The 21072-nt window shown below is 34.9% G+C and overlaps 4 protein-coding genes across 7 annotated transcripts in view; 2 read left to right on the forward strand and 2 right to left on the reverse strand.

Moving 5' to 3' along the window:
• LOC107405133 (E3 ubiquitin-protein ligase SINA-like 10) overlaps positions 1–21072 on the forward strand; it is a 134291-nt gene that overhangs the window by 77670 nt on the left and 35549 nt on the right. The window lies entirely within an intron of this gene.
• LOC107416263 (uncharacterized) lies at positions 756–6670 on the reverse strand. 4 transcript variants are annotated; one of them, XM_060816419.1, is made up of 10 exons: positions 6533–6670; positions 6216–6403; positions 4732–4871; positions 4265–4322; positions 4035–4169; positions 3356–3907; positions 3101–3244; positions 2697–2825; positions 2109–2150; positions 756–1536 (listed from the first exon to the last, which is right to left on the reverse strand). In XM_060816419.1, exons 1-10 carry the CDS (start codon positions 6621–6623, stop codon positions 913–915), a joined length of 2103 nt encoding a protein of 700 aa, XP_060672402.1. In that variant the 5' UTR covers positions 6624–6670; the 3' UTR covers positions 756–912. The 4 variants fall into 4 exon arrangements, with proteins under 4 accessions (XP_060672402.1, XP_024928861.3, XP_060672401.1 ...); XM_025073093.3 differs by having other exon boundaries at positions 3356–3958; XM_060816418.1 differs by having other exon boundaries at positions 3106–3244; positions 3351–3958.
• On the forward strand, positions 6633–10918 carry LOC107416264 (uncharacterized). Its single transcript, XM_060816420.1, has 9 exons — positions 6633–6818; positions 7843–7977; positions 8618–8720; positions 9262–9332; positions 9461–9565; positions 9895–9928; positions 10312–10412; positions 10611–10670; positions 10744–10918. The coding sequence occupies exons 1-9, from the start codon at positions 6633–6635 to the stop codon at positions 10771–10773; spliced, it is 825 nt and encodes a 274-aa protein (XP_060672403.1). The 3' UTR covers positions 10774–10918.
• LOC107416261 (probable disease resistance protein At4g27220) lies at positions 12922–20554 on the reverse strand. The gene is made up of 6 exons (XM_016024737.4): positions 16817–20554; positions 16251–16691; positions 15306–16043; positions 14411–15208; positions 13877–13948; positions 12922–13305 (listed from the first exon to the last, which is right to left on the reverse strand). The coding sequence occupies exons 1-5, from the start codon at positions 19610–19612 to the stop codon at positions 13919–13921; spliced, it is 4803 nt and encodes a 1600-aa protein (XP_015880223.3). The 5' UTR covers positions 19613–20554; the 3' UTR covers positions 12922–13305; positions 13877–13918.

The following is a 21072-nucleotide window of genomic DNA, read 5'->3' on the forward strand; positions in this document are numbered from 1 at the left end:
TAATGAGCTACATATCAAAATGGTCAAAACTGTAAGAATCTAATAAACAATTTATACTGCAGAAATCTGTTTCGTGAAACTTTAGCAATTATATATATGACCACAAAGTTCGGTAAGATATTCAAGGAATGATCTACTTTTTAACTAAGATATGGATAAACAATTATGTTTGCTTTGTCTATGATTGACGTTTTAGACAAATATCTTTATGTGTGTGTAAATATATATATAGAGACCACACAGCTTCAAAAAATTTATTCAGCCCATACTTTATCAGAGAATTCTACCATCTTAGTAGCCTATTGGTGGAGGGTGGTCCGCAGGGAAATATGTGGTACAATATATATATATATATATATATATATATATATATATATATGTATATATATATCTGTGTTTCTCAATACTGTAACATGATCAATTTCATCAAAAGTATGCATTAACTTTACTCCTTTTGTAGAATCTTAATACATGATGATAAACTTTAAATAGAATAAATATAAAGACGACAAAAACCCAGTCTTCACATGTCAAAAAACTATGAGAAACTGCTAGATTTACCACTCAACTTTCAACCATGTTTCAAATTTGCCTCCTAATTTTCTTTTGAAGCAATTTCCTCACAAAATTTTAGCATAATGCCAAATTGTATCCTCTTGTAAAATTTTTTGTTAGAGTTTGATGAAATTGACCAAGTTATGTTAATAACCTCTGAAATCCAACCAAAACAGATTGATGGGTTTGACAAAAAAAGAGAAACAAAAATTCAAAGGGCTAAGAACTAACAATTATTAATCAAACAATAAGAACATTTAAGGTAGCTAAATTTACGAGGCGCTGTTCTAAGAAGATTAAGGTAGGATGAGTGCTTCCTTTTGGTTTGACACTGCACCCGATAACTTCTATACTAAATCAAGAAAAACCATATCCCAGTTCTGTGGAATTCCATATGCATACATCCAAGTTAAGCTGCCCAGAAGAATTGAGGAAACGAAGGGGAACCAGAAGAAAATCCATTTGAGGGAAACCTTCCACCCGCCCCGGAAAATTCTCAGCCAGTGATTTTAATCTGAGAGAGCTGTTTCCTCGTTTCAAAATAAGATCATATGTGAACAGAGTTTTCAAGGAACTTGGTCCAATACAAGTAATCATAACTGTGTTCCCAATACTTTCAATCCCCTTGTTGAGGAGAAAAAGAGCACCATCATCCTCTGCTTGAAGAACAAGAAATTGTTCACTCATCCCCAAGGAAACAGATATTGGGCTGTTGTATCTGAAACGCCGTCCAGAATCCCAATGCTTGCTGCTAAAGTGCAGTGACAACTGTTTGGAAGAGTTGACAAAGTTGCAACCTGGAAGTGGGCACGTACAAGGTGCATAAATGCATGTTTCTTCATGGCAACTGTTCTTCATGCAGTCCACTCTTTCATTGCACCCATACTCATTGTTCCGGCATGGTGTTCTGACTGATTCAACTATCAGTTCAATTTCCCCGCACACCACATCCTTGGTCTTGAAAAAAAAGGGCAAGTTTTCCTGTGTCAATATAAAATTCAACATAAATGATGGTTAGAAGACTATAAAAAGCACAAATCAGTTTTAGAATAGAGAAATGCATTCTAGAGTGTTTGAATACACAAACAGAGAATCAGAGAGTACCTATTGCTCTTCTCAACCTACAGGCTAACTTTCTAAGTAGCTAACAAAATTAATCCATCAACAATCCACTTTTAAAAAAACAATCCTCAACAAGATTCCAATAACAAAAGTACTTACACTCAATCAAAATAGATAAGTGTCCCTTAGGAGGGGCAGCCAGTGGCAAAGCCTCTAATTTCTCAGGCAATAACACTGAGATCAAATCCCCCCCACTCCCAGATCAAAAAATGAAACAGGAAAAAAAAAAGTTCAAAAAAATAAGAAATTTAATGGGAGATAGCATGTACTAGTTATCTTCATTTAATGGAACATCTCAACAAAAATCAATTCTCTCCAAGTAAGGACATACATGGCATGTAACAGATATGCAGGAAGAAATGACATGAGGATAAGTAACTAAAATAAGCCTAATTGCAGATGATTAGCAGAAAATTCATCAGACTTGATACCTCCTTCATAGTAATTTCCCCACTGATTTGTTCGTCATCAGCCTACAAAATAGATAAGCAAATTTCATGAAAAAATATAGATTCTCTAATAAAGGTAATCATGCAATAGGCAAAAATAGAGCAAAAAACTAGTGAATAAAATTTACTATTGGCAAATTAAGTGCTGACTTTTGAACCAAACCTAGGCCGCTAAGAAAGAAAAGGACACAAAGATAAAAATGAGGGGGGAAAAAAAATGGGCCCAAATGAATTAATTTGTTTCTTTTGTATTGTAGTAAGGTATTCTTCTCTTAAAAAAGAAGGTACAATCAGTCATCTGATTCCACAGTGATCAAGTATTTGCACAATATTCAACCATCCAGCTTATTGATCTTATGCAACATAAGTTGGATAAAATCATTTCGGGCCATGAAAAGTAATGTTCAGATCAAATAGACTTTTACAGATACATGGCCAATAAGAATTGAAAAACATTGTACCCAATATACGAACTTTGAAACATATGATAATTCAGTTCCCCAACTTTCAGAATTTAGCATGCGAAGAAAGTGAATTCTAGAGTAACCCAAGAATGAAAAGTCAGGAGACCTGGTTCCTCTCATGCAAAAGAACAGGATCCTCCTCAACCCCATTGCTTACTGTGCCTGCTGATATGAAATCTTGTTGGCCACTGTTCCCAGAAGACTCCAAAGCAAGACACCTTTCCTTGCAAACAACCTGCACAGTAGCAAAAAAGGAACGATAACTTCATAAATGTATTGGTTCTTCTTCTACTCTATCTGACAAACAAAGTAATTATTCCCACACCAGGATTTGAAAACAATAATAAACAGTCAACCAGACTCCCATACCATTTTAAGTAACTACATTCCCGAAAACTAAAAGAATATGTATATCAATCAGTAAAACACTGACCAAGGGATTCAAATATATACAATGCTAAAAGAAATTTACACATTAATGAGCATTTATGTTGAAAAAGTAGAAAATACCTCACCAAAACCATAACCACCAAGCTCTTTTTCTCGTTTTTCTCTTTCATTAATCTCATCCTCACCCCATGAAGATAAGCATGGGACAACAACAGGGACAAAAGCATCATATCCCTCAAGGGAGATTCTTTCATAATAAAAAAGCTGACAAGAAACAAAAGTTATAAGATAAAAGAGCTGACAAAAAATGGAAGTTATAAGAAAATATATGGCATGTTAAAGTAATTAGATAATGCCAACTAGATTCTACCTCACCTGAAGAAACAAAAGACAGCCACCAACCGCACGTTGTTTCCCTTGGCGATAGCGTGATACCTCCCGAACTAGCCGGTCAAGTAAGAATTTCCCCCAGTTGTACTGATGGACAACACCCATATTTGTCAAGAAATGGAGAAACGATGGGCTAACATCTAGCCTGGCTGTTGGTGACAAAAGAGTACCCAATGCATAGAGGACAAATGATCTCTTAAAATCCTCTCCTGCTTCAGGAGCTGCCAACCTATCTTCTAACAGGCGGACTGAAATACCACGATTTGTTGCATTATAATTATGTCGTAAGTCTGCAATTAATTCATCTGGCCCTGAGTTCACCACATCCTTCCCACTAGCTGCTAATCCCATCACAAACTCCACATCTTTTGGGTTCAAAGGAATATGTTCACCACAAATCTCCAAGCTACATCGTGTAGTGTTAAATCTCTCCAATAGCCAAAGACATAAACTACGGCGGAGAGTCCGGCATCTAAGGCCAAGGAGGCTTCCAAATCCCATGCTTTTGACGGCATCCTTTTGTTCAGATGTAAGGCGCTGTAGCACATTGAATAAGCGACCAGGCGAGCATCTTGTGACAAGCTTAGTCTACATTAATTAAAAGATTCACCTGATGGCTCTAATCCAATATACGAATAGACAGCTACCATAAACTATAACCTACCTGCTTTCTAGGTTTTGGTGTACGGACAGGAGCTGTGCTCAAGTAGTTATCCCACACTTCACGAGCACGTCTAGTATATTTTGCTTTCTCTTCAAGGCTCATTGATTTCCAAGCATCAGATGCTGCCTTTGTAGCCTGCAATAGAAAACTTATTCGTCGACTTTTACCATTTGACATTTCTATATGTAGGAAAGGCATCAACACTTCTGAAAGTGAATGAAGATACTCACAGCTTTGAGGCCAGAAGATTCAGGATGAGAGGCGCTGTATTCCTTGATAAACTCTCGGCTAGCATAGTTGTTCTACGAATTAGTATATTGGAAAGAAGAACCAAAAGCGAGTGTATGCTACTACATTGGGGATGTTAAGATTCCATAAATCCCAAAAGCTTAAGTCATAAAAACGTGTGCTCAACTATGTACATCATACTAACAGGGTAGACAGTTAGTTAATACTCTTTCATGTGTAGGACGGTCCAATAATGGAAAATAAGATAGACCTTACACATGTAGCAAAACAAAATAATAGAATTCGAACATAAGACCAATTAGACAATTAGGTTTAGACAACGTGTTAAGTAATTCTTAATCTGAAACAAAGCTTATAGCGTTGGGAAGCAAGCTCAACCATGTATATTAAACTAACACAATGGATGGTTAGTTAATAAGGGAACAGATTAAACAAAAATGACTTTTACCTAAAATACACCCAGGAGCATGCTGGACGAGGAGTATTTGACTGCTTATTCTTCTTCTTCTTCTTTTTCCTCTTGCCTTCCGTTGCAATATACTCATCAGCCTTTCTCTTTACCAATGCAAGCTCCCTTTCATTCGGTACCTAAGTATTCAGATTCAAAAGAAGCTTTGTAATTCTCTTTTTACTACTATTTTTCAGACACCAGAGAGATAAATTTCTTGCTTCTACTGAAACTATTTAATAAGAAATATACATGACCATAATCTCAAATAAAGTGTCAGCATCTAAAGTCAACTACAAGAATCCTTAAGCTCAGCACAGTACAGTTATAGAGCAAGGATTTATGGTTCCAGAAGGCAAAAAGAAAAATGATCAAGTTAACACAACAATCTCGCTTAAAATTTCACTTACAATTTATGCAGCTTTGAGTGGCAGATAATCCACTCAATCAGAATATTGTAGATTGCTGTATATATAAAGGGGTAACATGCAATTGGTAGTGCTCTTTCACATTGAAACTTTAAATATCTGTATCTGTTAATATGGTGAACATTTCAATTCAAATCCTAATTTGAAGCTGAAGAGAACACTGGAAGATTCCAAAAAGTTATATTATCTTTCCAGCAAATTATACATAGGAAACAAATGGTTACATCTTCAATTGAAACATAAGCTCGAAACACACGCTCACATACAAATACATATGATGTATTTTACCAAAATGGAGAGGCTGCAAAGAAGAGAACAGAGGATATAAAAGAAAATGCATCATGTTTAATTTATTTGAAACAAAAATAGATGCTTAAAGAAACAAGGGAGAGAGAAGCATATAAAACAAATTAAATCTTCCATATCATTGGAGATATCATACCTCTTGCCCCACCTCACCTCTTTGTCCCACAAGACAATACCTTTGTTAGTCTTCCATCCAGTAATCATTCTACCAAGAAGGATTTCAATAAATACATACCATCCATTACAACCTACACCTAAGAGAGGAGCTATTATCTCGTCCAATTCTAGAATCTAATGATTTTCCAATCCCTGACAATGCCATTCTATTCTGAGCTTTAATTGATGCATTTCTAAATAGTGGACTATCATTCTGAGCAACAATAATGTTCTAGCAGGTTTAGTTTCAGACAGCTTAGTTACCAGAAATTAAACTCTCAAAAAGGGAACAATGTTTTGTCTAACTGTTGATTTGCAGACCTTTCAATAGAACGTTAAGCCACCACAGACATCCACAATTTCAATCATATCCCCACTCAAAATTGAAAATTTCAAGCTTCCCAATTTATATAATCAACAACGTTCCAAAACCCAGTATAAAAACAATGAAATAAATAAAGACATGCTCATATACCTTCAACTCAATAAAAAGACGATATCAATGTGTGTACATATATTCCTGCACCATTAAAATCCCACCTAGAAACTTGATAGAGAAAGAGATTCTGCTGGAAAGGCAAGAAAATAACGAACCTGGAATACAGGAATTGCCAGTGTTTCGCAATCAAGCAAGTGTGGGTCAGTCAACGCGATGGAAATGGAACCTCCACCGTTGGGTCTGAGTGAACCTGAAGAACTGTCCTGGCTGAGACAGTAAGAACTGGGTTCCTCACCATCTTCACCTCCACCTGAAGAAAACTTCGCCATTTTTCCTCTTTCGTCTGCTCGTCAGCAAAACAAGAAATAAAATAGTGTAAGCTGTTATTGAGGTCATAATAATAAAACAAAAAATAAAATAAAATAACCAATTTTATATAATTAATATGATAAATAAATTCATCCTACACTACACGTGGCAAGTGGGACCCAAAGTGCCACGTAATACGTGGGTCCCACGATTCCCTGGATAAAGCGGTGAGGCGAAAAGGCCAGGGAAGGCATTGGTCAGTGATGCTTCGCCGCTTCTGCTGTTTGAGTTCGGCTTCTACATCTTCTTCTTCACCATGCGTTCCTTCTCCTCCGATCTCTTTCTCTTCCACCAAGAAGCCCCTCGTCTTTCTTGGCTCTCCCACTGTTTCTGCTACCGTTCTTGATGCGTTGCTCAATGCATCCACTTCCCCTGATTCCTTCTTTGAGGTAGTACTCAAAATCAACAATTTGCATTTTCTCTTGACTTTTCAAATGGGTTTTCTAATTTCTCTCTTTTATTCGATTTTATTTGTGGGTTTGTCGTATTTGATCTTAAAGGTGCTTATTTTGGCTTTACTTGAAAATTGGTTTTGTATTGCAATAAAAGAAAGCTCAAATTATATCTGCTGAAAATTTTCACTGGCTACTTCTTTTTGTGTCTTATGTGTATACCCAATCTAAGTAGGGGAAAATTAGAATCCTTTTCTAATATTTTTCTCATCTTGTCTCTTCTTACCAGAGTTTATATCTCTTGTGTGTTCAATTAAATTGTTTTATTTATAATGAGAAATGTGTTGTAAGATTGAGAATGGATTGGAAAAGCCACCATCTGTTTTTCTTTCGTTATAGTTTTCTTGTCTCCATTTTATGAGTTTAGTGCTTGGTAGCTTCCTGAAAATTTTGGAAATTACTAAAATGGATTGAATGTATCACCTAATTGCTTCCCTTCATGTTTTTTGAACGACTTTAGTGAATGTAGTCCTTGATTTTAGTAGCTCTCATAAACCCTTTTTACTCTTTAAACGGATGCTTAAAATGGATTCCTAGAATCTGAAAACTGAGTCAAGTCTTTTTTGCATTTAGCATTGATACTAAATGGGAACTCATCGTGTGGGTGATGATTTGAACATTGTGTAATATTGTGATGGTTTTCCACTAGGCACAACTATATGTTAAATTGGTTGAGTGTGTGAGTCAAACTTGCACAGTTCTAATTTTGGCGGTCCTTGTTTTTGGTATCTGGTAGCACTATTTTTAAGGATTTTATTTTATTTTCCCATCGGTATACAACTATCTACTGAGCAATTCTCTGCTACCATGTTTATGGATGTTCAATATAAAGATGATTTTGAACGGGCCAGAAATTATTAAATACAAACTATCATTCTATGGACTGCTTTGACAGCTGTATTGATAATGCACTCAAGAGTTTGTAATTGTTATATGAATTTTTTTATTTATTATAATTCAGGTTGCAGCAATTGTAACTCAGCCACCTTCGAGAAAGGATAGGGGGAGGAAAGTGTTGCCTTCCCCTTTAGCAGAATATGCTATTGAGAGAGGCTTCCCGTCAAACCTTATTTTCACACCCGAAAGGGCTGGGGAGGTAATGTAATACTCTTTTATTTGGTTTGTGGTTATTCTGCAAAGTATGGAATTCAACTGCAGAGATCTTCTATTCTGTGGTTGCAGGAATTTGTAATTTCATGGTTGTAATAGTGTTTCTGTTATATAATTTTATAAATACAAAATTGAAAGAAGTTTAATAACTTACCATCTCTGAATTTTTTCATTAAAGAGTTGGTTCTTGGCTGAGGATGTTAGTGGTCAAGGCATATTATTATTTAATTATTGAAGTATAAACTAATACTTGCTTATTTGTTATCTCAAATTAAGCATTCAGCCCTATGAGACCGGGGACTCCGCCTGGTAGACTTATCATCTCTTATTTTTTCGTACAAATGCCTGTCTTTTATTTTCTAGGCATATCTGGTGGTGTTTCCACTGCCAACCCTTTCCTTGTTACTTGAACGACCTTCTCTAGATTCTAGAATAGGGCATTTCATATGGACCTCTTCAAAGCAGGATATTAGCATATGCAGTAATGCTTCCTTCTGCAGTAGAATGATTTATAGTGTTTCTATTATTCGCACCTTTACTTCACATTATTACACCTAAGTTCTAATACTGATAAAAATACATATACTGTATGAGTTTGGTTCATTCTTTGTTTTACTTTTGTGTAGGACATGTTCTTGTCCAACTTAAGAGCTTTGCAACCAGAACTTTGCATTACAGCAGCGTATGGGAATATTTTGCCCAGCAAGTTTCTCAATATTCCACCATTGGGTGAGTTGAATGAACTTTACTAACAATGAGACATTTTTTCCCCGTTACATGTCAAGCATGCCATGTATGTCAATAAGACAACGTTTTTTGGGTGCAGAAATATGCTTTTAGGTGCATAAATAAGTTAGATTTCTCGAGCAAAGTGCATGATGAAATGGCTAAGAGATTAACCAGAAAACTATTGCAAGTAAGAAGTGGTGCAGTTTTGTTTATTTGTTGATAAGTAACATTTACTTATATTAATGAGAGCAGTTGCTTTACAAGCTGGAATTTTAAATTTTTAATAATAATAAAAGTGACAGAGACTTCACAAATTTTAGACCCACACCATCTTATTGTGTTTTATGCCAAAATTGCCTCTCAAAGATGGAGAGCCTGTCCACCATATTAAATTTGAACATCTCTACTTAAAATGCCTTCTCTGAAAGTTGCAAATCATGAGTGATGATAAATAGATACTAAACATAAGGGTTATTCTTCCATTTTAAACTTGATAGTCTGCAATTTGTATTATCTCAAACACGAAATGTAAGTTTTTCAGGAACAGTCAATATACACCCAAGTCTCCTGCCGCTGTACCGGGGCGCTGCTCCTGTCCAAAGAGCATTGCAGGTTTGTAAGTTTTGAAGTTTATTTTTTAGGATCTAATATTTCTTCGCTTATTATGAAGTCTCAAATAAAAATATATCAGAAATATCTTCCTTTCAATTTTACATTTGAATGTTGGAATTCTTAATTAGGATGGTGTAAAAGAAACAGGAGTATCACTTGCTTTCACTGTACGTAAGCTGGATGCTGGACCTGTCATTGCCTCTCAGAAATTGGAAATTGATGATCAAATAAAGGTACAGATTGTGATTGTCTGAATTTAAAAGCTTATATCGACTTTATGGGCACTGTTGTATTGGAATTTATCTCGCTTATTTCTGGGCGTTTGGTTATGGATTATGTTGGTTGTCTCCATATTTTGATACTCCATAACTATAAATCACTCTTCAATTTCTATCCAAATTAAACAGGCATTAAGTTTTATTGTTAGTAATAATTTATTCCTGTTTGTATTCCCCTGGCCCTGTGCACTAGTGGTTCTTTGCAAAATACTCATTGTGTTCATGATATGAGCATGGTCACTCTGAAGAAACATTTGACATTTATTTACATGGTCTATTTGCAGGCACCGGATTTACTTGCACTGCTATTTTCTGAAGGTGTGCCAATTTTCTGTAGCTTACTTTGGCAAATCATACGTTAACAAACTATTCAATTTTAAGTTATTTCTGCTTCATTTATTTGTATTATTACAATTTTACCATGCTGGTCTTGCTTGTTAGAAACAATTAAGAGAAAGTGAATAAGGGAACATGGTAAAACTGTAATGTATATGAACAGTTAAATTTTAAGTTTATGAATTTTGTTTAACTAATCTACAGCAAATATACATCCTAAGCTTTTGCTCTATGGCCCATACATGAGGTTGCTATGGCTGTCCATCATGGTGTTAATCCTCAATAAATCATTTTTAATGATTTCAGGAAAGATGGTTGCATCAGCCTAGTTACATTTTATCAAAGAAATCCTCTTTATTTTGCAGGCTCTAAACTTTTGGTTCGTGAGCTTCCTTCTATTTTTGATGGATCAGCTAAGGTAAAAGCAGAGCCACAAGATGATTCTAAAGCTACCTTAGCTCCAAAGGTACACCTTGACTTTTAAGTCACTGGTGAAGTGGAACTCTTTTAATCTTCATAAAGAAAAGAACGTCAATGTAGATAGTTGTTATCCTAATTGCCCCTCCATGAACTGTCTGGCTGCCATCATAAAATGCTGACAAGATAGTATTGATGTAGCTGTCTGCATATTTATTTGATTGTAAATTCCTTTTTTCTTATGCAGATTACACATGAAGAGTCGTGGTTATCCTTCGACCAAGAAGCAGCAATCCTCCATAATAAGGTATACTTTCTTCTCATCCTTATATTGGTTTGCAGTCATGACATGCAACCTCTATAGGTTCGTGCTTTTGCAGGTTGGCCAGGAACTCGAGCTAAAGTTGTAGTTGTTGACAAAGCTAATGGTCACCGCAATATCCTAGATCTTAAAGTTATCACAACAAGAGTTTGCATGAGTAGCAATGTCACACTTGTTGAGTCAGATGATATCGCATTTACAAAGGGTGCATTAGTATTTCCATGTGGAGGAGGCACAGCCCTTGAGGTATACTCCGTTGTTTGGTTTTTTGTAGTCAGATAATGCTTAATAACTTGACAACTTCTGTGTTTTGAAAATTCAAATAGGTTTTGGAAGTCCAGCTTCCTGGCAAGAAGGTAGTGAATGCAGCTGCCTTCTGGAATGGCTTACGCGGTCAAAAACTGAAGAAGTTATGACATGAGGCATATTATGTGGACAGCAATGTAAGTTATTGATTGGAATTTAGGCTTGGCTAAGATTGATCAAAGATGCTGACTTTTCTTGTATTGCCAGTGATTTTAGTTTCTGTTTAATTCTTATAGAACAATCCATTTTACGTGAATTTTTTCTTGTAATTTAATTCAAATATGAGACACAATGGAAAATTTCTCAAACAAGTCTTCCCCATGTAAGGGTTTTACAATTTGAAAGTGAATTGTTGATTGTCCTGATTGACAGGAAGTAAAATATATTGTTTTTTACCACAATATTTATTTACATGAAACATATATTTACATTTACCATGTTCGTGGTAAAAAGGGTCAAAACTGTATTTATGAATTATCATATATCTTTCCTTATACTACTTGTTAGTGTTTGCTATTGGAGTACTAAATACTAATAGCTCTTGAGTATGCACTCGCATAAATTGAGGATTTATTATTCTGTTTTCAGTTTTACGAAATTCATGTCTATTTTCAATTTGGACTCTGTTAGAAAATTTTGATGATTTATTTAAAAATTAAAGACAAAATATATAGCATATCAAATTTCTTTTCTTAAAAATTGGAAGGTATGGCTTGAAAAATCTGAGATCAAGAGCAAATGAGAACTATCAAAGGATTAATGAACGCTTTATCAGAATTGGATGAAGGCCAAAAAAATCCACTATGTATGAATTTCTCAACTTCGGATAAAATTAACAGTTAGTATGGGTAGGGGTGGGCTCGGTTCGGTTTTGTGATCTTTTTTAAACCGAATCGACCGGTTCGGTTTGGGTTGGGTACAAAACCGAACCGAACTGACCGTTACATTCAACCCAAACCGAACCGAACCGAATGAATATTTTTCGGTTTGGGTTGGGTTCACGGGTTGGGCTGGGTTGAGCTTTCTGATGGGCTTCGGCCCAAATTTTTTTATTTTTGGTTTAGGCCGATTTGGGCCTTATGATGAGCTTCACTTTCAGTCTAATTTTTTTTATTTTTGGTTTGGGCCAGTTTGGACCTCATGATGGATTTCGGTCCAAATATTATTTTTAATGTTTCTTCTTCTTTTTTATATTGATGAGTTTCACTTATTTATTTTATTCAGGTTTAATTTTTATTAGTTTTACAATTATTAAAATATTTTCATATTAATTTTTTTTTTAATATTTTCATATTAATTAGTAAATTCACAAGTGAGGTTGGTCCAAGTATGCTTAATATTTTATTTTCAAAGTTGCAGGTTCAAATAAATAAAAGGGATAATATAATATTCTTTTATGCTAGTACTGATATTATCATGTGAAAAAATATATTACAATATAATGTAGTATAAATAATATGCATTATGTTTTTTTAAAAAAGGGAAACAATAAGGATGAAGAAATCTTCTTACCAAAATATAAATAAATAAAAAAGAAGGACAATAAAGAGAACCATTCCCCATCAGATTCTTATCCTTGTCCTGTTGTCATTGTTAATGCTCTCATTTATTTTTATTTTTTTTTCTTTTTTTTAAATAGAAAAATTATTAAAAAAATATATACCAAAAGCTTTGAGGGGATATAATTATTCACATGCATATTTTTTTTAATATTTCATGACTAAATCTTCACCTTTGGATTATTATGGATCGGTTCGGTTTGGGTTGGATAAATTTTCTACCCATCCGTAATCCGAACCGAAAACCACGGGTTCAATACATATGTAACCGAACCGACCCGCTTAACAGTTAAAAACCAACCCAAACCGACCCAAATAGTTCGGTTCGGACGGGTTGGTCGGTTTGGGTCGGGTTTTGCCCAGCCCAAGTATGGGTTTGCTTAGAAACATAATTTAAAGGACATAGGACATGTCGTTTTTCATATTCTCTCAAACAATATCACCAAAAAGGGCTTTCATATTTTGCCAAAAACTAAAGGAAGCGCATTTCAAAATCACTTCTAAAAGGGCACACTAAGGTTGTGAATGTACCAAATAAAAATAAAAAAAATTTGAAATTTCCTTTACACAAACTACCAATTTACTACGAACCCATCAATTCGAACCCGTCAATTCGTGATCCTCAAATATCTGGAATCTTCACAGCGACAGTGATTCATTAACTAAAATTCTTCAGATTCTTCACTATCATCATCTGCTTCAAAATGCGATACTTCTTTGGAACTTCCTTCAGAATCTCTCACAAATCAGATGACCTATTACATGCCAAAACATATTATAGGGTTAAAACATTAGTTTACTGAAAGACTCTCAATGCAACTTATAGTGGAATTAATGTTATATTTAAGTAGCAAAAATGCATCAATTATGCTTATATGTCCATATGGTAATTCTCTGGTCCGGGAATCCTAGATGAATTTTCGGCTGGGACAACTTGATTACACGAATAAGTAAAAATACACACACAACCAAATTTTCTTATGCGTTATCCCGGATGAAAATTCATGCAGGATTCCTGGACCAGAAAATTATTATATATATATATATATATAATAATTATCCAGTCAGTATATCCTGATTTTATTATTAAGTCAGGATACAATACAAAAAAGTCAGGCTGAAGTGAAAATGACCGATTTGCATTGACAGATTTAAACTATATCCTGACTGGTTTAGAACTGCATATATATTTGTATGAATATATTACTAAATGCTTTGCTACCTCTTGATTGAAACTGTGATGATTTGACTGTCTCTGTAGTATATTTATTACGAGTAAAAGCATAAAAAAGACCGGAAGCAAACATGAATGGAAGGAACTTTTACCTTGTACTCAAAAAAAGCTCATAATCTTCGTCAGAATTTCAATCAGAATGTTTCTTCATCTATCCTATCATCCTGTTACAAGTTATCATAACAAGGTGAGACTTGACAGTTTTCCTCATAAAATTGCACTTCTATTCCAGTGACTATCATAAATGAAAAAGATACACATTATATGTAAATACTTAGTCACTCTCATAGACACCATATTAATGTCATCAATATTAACTCTTTTTTTTTTTTTTTTTTTTTTTTTTTTTTCCCTTCCCTAAGTCCAAAGAAACACAATTTTTCAGCTTCTCTGCGTCATATTCCATCTAAATGAAAATTTATACTTGAATGAAAATACTTTTCATCACTCAACCCCCAATAATAATAATAATAATAAATGTTGTTCCTTATCATTTTGACAGACAGTATATATCACAAATCCAAAGATAGCTATCAAATATTAGAATGTATGATCATTTTTTTTTTTTTTTATAAGAACAGAAAGCACTAAAGCCACTTGTTGGTGAATGCATGCTAGGTTTATACCTGTTCTGTAAACATTTGTTGTAATCCCACACCATACTCCGTATTCCAATGCTGCAGTATGATGCTGTTAATATCTTCAATGGGTGTAACATTCTCCCTATGTTGAGAAGGCCGTTCTGCATATTCATCTTCCCATTCTGCATCAGATTCACTAGAATATTCATCTTCCTTATCTATCAATAATTTATGCAGCTTTGGGGTGCTTATGACTCCAGGACAGAAAGTTTGCATCGCAGGACATTGTCTGACAACTATCTTTCCCAAATTTGGAAAACTCATTTTGTAGTTCCCAGAGTAGAACCTTGTGAGGATAGGTAAACAACTGAGTTCCAAAACTTTCAAGTGATCAAAAACTATTTCACCTTCGTCTTTGCCTCCTTCCTCATAATCAGAAGTTATTCCCCTCATCTCTTCACATCCACATATGCTCATTTTTTTCAGTTTTGTCAAACTTCTAGCTGTTGAAGAAGTTAGCAGATATACCATTCTACCGCAATCCGACACTATAAGACTTACCAAATTTTGAAGAGACACCGAGGATGGTACTAATTTCTTTAACCTGCCACATTTCATTACTTCTAGAGTATCTAAATTTTTATAAGCTGTGCATGGTTGAGTACTCTCCTCCCATAAGTACATTAAGTTGGGCAGGTCAGATAGTTTTAGCTCCCTTAAATGTGAAATTATTCGTGCCCATTGGCATTCTTCCCTACCCATCAAGCCTTCATATTGACCATCCCATATCTTACTTAGCGAGATCCGCTCCAATTTCAGTTTTTCCAGTCTAGGAAATGTAACCTAGAAAACAATTATCCAAGAATGTATCAAACAAAAAGAAATAATAGTCTCAAATAAGCAAAGAAGAAGATAGCATTTCCAAATCTGAAGTCTTTACCTTGTCAATTAAAAACAGGTAATGTTGTTGAATTGGAATACCATGATGAGCCAGTCCATGTGTCTCTAAGAAGCTTTGGCATTCTAAAGCAAAAACCTCAAAGATACATTCAGACACCACCAACCAATTTAACAAAGGCCATTCTGAAGTATGCAGTCCTGGGTAAAAACTTACGAGTTGGGGCACTTGTAGCAGCCTCAGATCAGTCAATCGAGGGAATACAAACTTAGGCCTTTTTACTAAGCCTTCCTCCTTAGCAACAATTTCCTTTATCCCGCAATCTATTAAGCATAATATTTCAAGTTTAAGAAGACCTTTGGCAACTGAATATGGAAATACATTTTGAAGATTTGGACATTCGTAGATGTTAACCTTCTGGATATTTGGGCAGGTAAGAATCCCTCGTGGATCCTTACTCCAGACATGCTTCATATTTGCTAATTTGTACAAGTGCAAATTACTCAGTTGAGTATGTGTGTATTTGGATGCTTCTTGCACACCTGATATTGGGATTTCAAATATTTCTTCTACCATATTGCATTTCCATACTCTTAATGTTGTCAGACTGCAGAGTCTTCTCAGCATACCAGATGGAAATATTCTCGTTAGACTTGGACACGAATCGAATTCCACATCTTCTAATTTGCAAAAGGAATCTTCGGTTAGTTGGTCTGACCAAATCCTTTTGGTTTTGTACATTGATTTAATTTCCATTTTCTTCAAGCTGGGGAATGCGACCTGTACAAAACTTGTCTCATTGGTGAGTCAAAATCTAGAAGATTCTTTTTTTCTTAAAATAAAAATGAAACTAAATTTAAGACAAGTGCAAAATACCATCTTTCCTGTATCGTTAGGCCAAACTCAGACAATTGTAATGTATGGAGGAAAAAAATAATAATAATAAATAAGAAAATAAAATTAAAAGATAGAATTTCAAAACCTCACATTTTCATTGAAGAGAGATAGTGTATCATATTTCTCTTCTGAATAGGAATTGAAAGTCTTGAATGCTGGGCATCCCATAATGAAAAGTTCAGTTAACAATGGAAACTCAATAAAAGTTGCAGAGCAAAATTTTGTGAGCTTGTCAAGATTCTCTATCTTTAGGGAACTGAGGCTGGGGAACTTCTTCTTATCCATCACTTCATCCGTGCTTATTATCTCTTCCAGCATATTACATTTTACTACCACAAGCCGTTTAAGTTGCACAAGATTCGCAGCCACAGAAGAAGGAAATAGATTCTTTAAGAATCCACAGTTTTCTACAAGCAATGTCACTAAATTTTGAAAGCAAGTAGAGTTTGTGACTGTGAGCTGATTATCCCATATCCTTCCAACATGAAGATCGCAGAGTTCCAAGGTCTCCAATATGGGGAAAGAAATAATCTGCACATAGTACTTCTTGCAAGTCAAAGTTTAATTTCTTTTCTTTCAATTGGAAAAAGACACAAATACTTATTATACTTTAGAATGCTGCTGATAATTTAAGAGACATAAGTAAAAAGTTGTACCTTTTCATTGAATAGAGGCATGACAGAAGTAGATGATGCTGTCAATACCTCCTCCTCCTTTAGACAAGTGCAAAATTGTAAAAACTTCGGTAAATATGCTAGCCTCAAGGAACGTAATTGAGAAAACTCAATGTTGTCCATTTCTTCAGTATTAACATTGTGGGTGTCATCTTTGCTGTTGCATGTAACGATCTCCTCCAGCATCCTGCAACCAGTAACTTCAATGGCTTTTAGTTGCAGAAGGCCTTTAGCAATGGAGAGTGAGAAGAGATTCTTCAATTGATCACAGTGGACAACTTCCAAAAATTTTAACCTACCAAAAGACTCTTTTGTAAGTTTTCCATTACATATCTTTTCTAGTTTCGTCATAGATCGAAGAGTAAATGACTCTAGACTTGGAAAGGCAACAGATGAATGAGCTTGATCCTCCGAGTTAATGACATATTGAATTTCACCATTATTTTTGAAGCTGAAATGCTTCAACTCAGGAAATCCTTCCCAATCTAATTCATGAACAATATTTTCCACACCCTTTAATCCATCAAGGTACAACTCTTTAGACCTTTTCAGCAATCTATTAAGACCATGCTCTTCTAATAGACTGGTTTTGGTGAAATTGATTAGTTTCAACATTCTTGAAGTTCCACGATCACTCCAGCCACTCAAGTCTCCAATCAGTAACATAAATCTTTCCAACTTATCATGAAACAAGTCTTTTGGCAAAATGTCGGAATTTGCAATTTCTAGATGTAAAGTAGTTAAATGCATCAAATTCTTCAGCTCACTGAGACTAGCATTACTACTTTCACCATTAGTCCCCTCAACCTCCCACTTTGAGAAGCTTTTTTTCATATACAACTCTTCTAAGTGAATCAAGCTGGACAGTATGTTAGGTCGAATCACTTTTAGACGAGAACAACTTGTCAAATCTAATAACCGCAGACGAGTCAATTGTCCTACTTGAGTTGGCAACTCCTCAATGCTGGATCTTGAAAGGTCAAGAATTTCCAAGCTTTTCAGCTCTGCAATTGAACTTAAGTTTCTCAGCCAACAATCACGCAAACACAGTGCTTGGAGATTTTGAAGGAAGCTAAAAGATGAAGGTAGTGCTCCTAAATAAGAATAAGACAAATCCAAAACTCTAAGCTCTTTTGTTTCTGCGAAAAAATGGTCAGGGACCTGTAGATATCGAATCTTCCACATCCAAATGAAATGGATCCTAGCACATTGTAGCTTCTCAGGAAGATAATCAACATTATCACAGAGTAGGGAAATTGCAGTTGAGTCCTTGAGTTTTTTCCTGTTCAGGCATTCTCTTAGATCATCATTGCTTCTGATGTTATACATATGCCTATCATCTGATGCAATTGATATGCAAACATCGCGGATGATGTCATGCAATTTAACCGTGTCATGATAATCGCCATCCAGCAACAAAAAGCGAGCTTTGAGCTTTCCAACTATCTTATGCAGCCTATCTCTTGCCTCATTCATTCTATAGACGTCTTGAAACAAGCCCCAACCGATAATATATCTCAATAAGTCCTCAAGTCCTATGTTTGCATCTTCTTCATGTAGACAACAGAGCAAAAGCAGAGACTTTGCTTCTTCACTTCCTAAGAAATCATAGCTCAACTTTATACTTGAGTATACTTTTTCATTCATTCCTTCAATATTAGTTGGATTAGACCTTTGGAGCTGTCTCAAAGCATCATTCCAAGATGACAAGCTTTCAGTTTTCAAGGCACGTCCAACCGTTACAATGGCGATTGGTAGGCATCCACATTCTTCAACAATCTGAGTTGCCAAAGGTTGGATATCAGAATTTTTAATTGGATCTCCCACTATCTTCCTAAACCAATCCCATGCTTCATTTTTTGATAGAAGTTCAACTGGGAAATTCTTTTGCACACTCATATGATTACTTAACACATCTTGAAATCTCGAGGCCATAAGTATCTTGCATCCATTCTGATCATTCTCAAAAGCTATTCCAATATCTACAAGGTCCAGTTCCTTCCAGATGTCATCAAGAATTAAAAGGAACCTCTCTTCTTTACTCAATCGATGTCTTAATCGATCTGCTCTTGCACTTATGCTAGTCTCATGGAATACTAGACCTAGTTTATCGGCAACTTCTTGTTGAATTCTTAAAAGATTTGGAGTTTGGGATACAACAATAACAGCTACATCATTGAATAGATTCTTCTCCAAGGCGCGTCTAGCAATTTCTTTAACAAGTGTTGTTTTACCAACGCCAGCCATTCCATACACTCCAATCGTACTGAATTTAACATCCTCAAGAGCCTTCATAATTCCCATCAAAGCTGAATTTCTGGTATCAAAGGCCATGAACCCTTTGTTTGGAAAACTACTTTGTAGAACAGGAACATAAGAAATGATATCGGAGCAGGCTGAATCTTTTACTTCAACAACTTTCTGTGCCATCTTCTCTGCTTTCCTACCTAACCGATACCGTGACACCACATTCAGATAGGATCCATTTGAACAACACCCAGTATTTGCTTGGACTTCATCTTTCAGAAAACTTTCCACCTCCTCTGAGATCACATCTACTGTACTAAACCAGTGTTGAACACGATTCTCAATTTCTTCACCTCTTCTTTTAGCATTCTCAACCAAATGCTTCACCCTCTCTTTTTCGTTCTTCAAATCCTGAGCTTGAGTTTCCAGCTTTTCTATATTGCTTTTGTAATAATAGAAATAACCCAGTGGACGGCCGAGGCTGGAAACCGAACACTCTCCAATCTTTGTGGCTACTGAAACAAACTCCATACTAGTATACTACTCTATCCCCCCCTCTAGTCTCTCTATCTTTTTCTTGGAGAATGAAATTAAAACCCAAATGGAAGGTGATTGTGAGCAGGAAATGATAACAAGATTCAAAAAAAAAAAAAAAAAAAAGCAACACAGAAAGATGTAAAATTTAGAAACTAATGAATGTATTATCAATCAAACAACTTGAAACCAAATGATGAGGGAAAAAAAGGAAACAGCAGGAATAAGCAAATATTTTTGTTTTTTGTTTTTTTTGTTTTTTTTTTTTTTTTTTTTTGGGGGGGGGGGGGGCTTTTTGTTTTTCTTCTATTTTTTGGATCTTTTGAGAAGTAAAAGCAAAACAATTACAGCAGCAAAACAAAATCAAAGAAAGCAAAATACAAAGACTTGGAAAATCAAAGCAGAGAACAAAATGCAAAGGGAAGAATGTATTACTCCTTTTTAAATACGAACCTCAGAGAAGAGAAGAGAAGAGAAGGGGATGAGCTGCGATGTTTTTTCAATACTTACTCACAAAGCCAATGAACACCGTGTTTATGGAAGAGCATCAGAAATTAGATGGAGTCAATTAGATGGAGTCAACGCTTCAAGACAGAAAAGAGGTCAGATCAGATGGAAAATCAAAGCAGAGGACAAAATGAAAGTATGAGATTCAGAGAAGAGAATAGAGCTCCCAAAGTCAAAATACATGACTTTGGCTCCCAAAATCAATGAACACCACCATGTGAATGAAAATCAAAAAAAGACAGTCACAAAAATTGACCATGCTCCAAGAACAATACTACACAGCTTGGCTTGGGAAAAGAACAAAGCATTGTCTTTAAGAAAAACAGATGAAGAAAAAAAAAAAAAATTTCATTTTCATTTTTGAGATGAGACTGAAATGATATCGTTTATCCAAAAAAACAAAAAAAAATTAAGAGTGTTTGTGAACTTTCAAAAATTTCATTTCAATAATATAGAATTGTCAAATTTATCGTATTTAGTTTTATTAATATCAAAAATTTTACTGAACAAATTACTAAACGTACTGTAACAGTATTCATTAATATTGTATTTTACCGTAATATATATATATTTACATATACCACGTTTGTGGTACAAAGGATCAAAACTGTGTTAACTATTATATTTATCTATATATATATATCTATTATATATATTTACACATTATTATATATCTTTCTTTATACTGCCTGTAAGTGTTTTTTGTTGGAGTACTAAATACTAATAGCTCGAGTATACACTTGCCTTGTTAAAAAAAATAATAATAACTCAAAATTTTTATTTGGATCCGTTTTTCATCCAGTTTTGTTTTCTCATATAAATATCCATGTATATCAGTTACATTAGGATATTCTGTTAAAGACTGGATGTATTGGGGTTTAGGATTTTCTGAGAATTGATTTGATTTCCCCACCAATCTTGTACCGTTCTATTTGATAGTTGATTATAGA

The sequence above is a fragment of the Ziziphus jujuba genome, chromosome 4, assembly GCF_031755915.1.
Source record: "Ziziphus jujuba cultivar Dongzao chromosome 4, ASM3175591v1".
NCBI classification, from domain to species: domain Eukaryota; kingdom Viridiplantae; phylum Streptophyta; class Magnoliopsida; order Rosales; family Rhamnaceae; genus Ziziphus; species Ziziphus jujuba.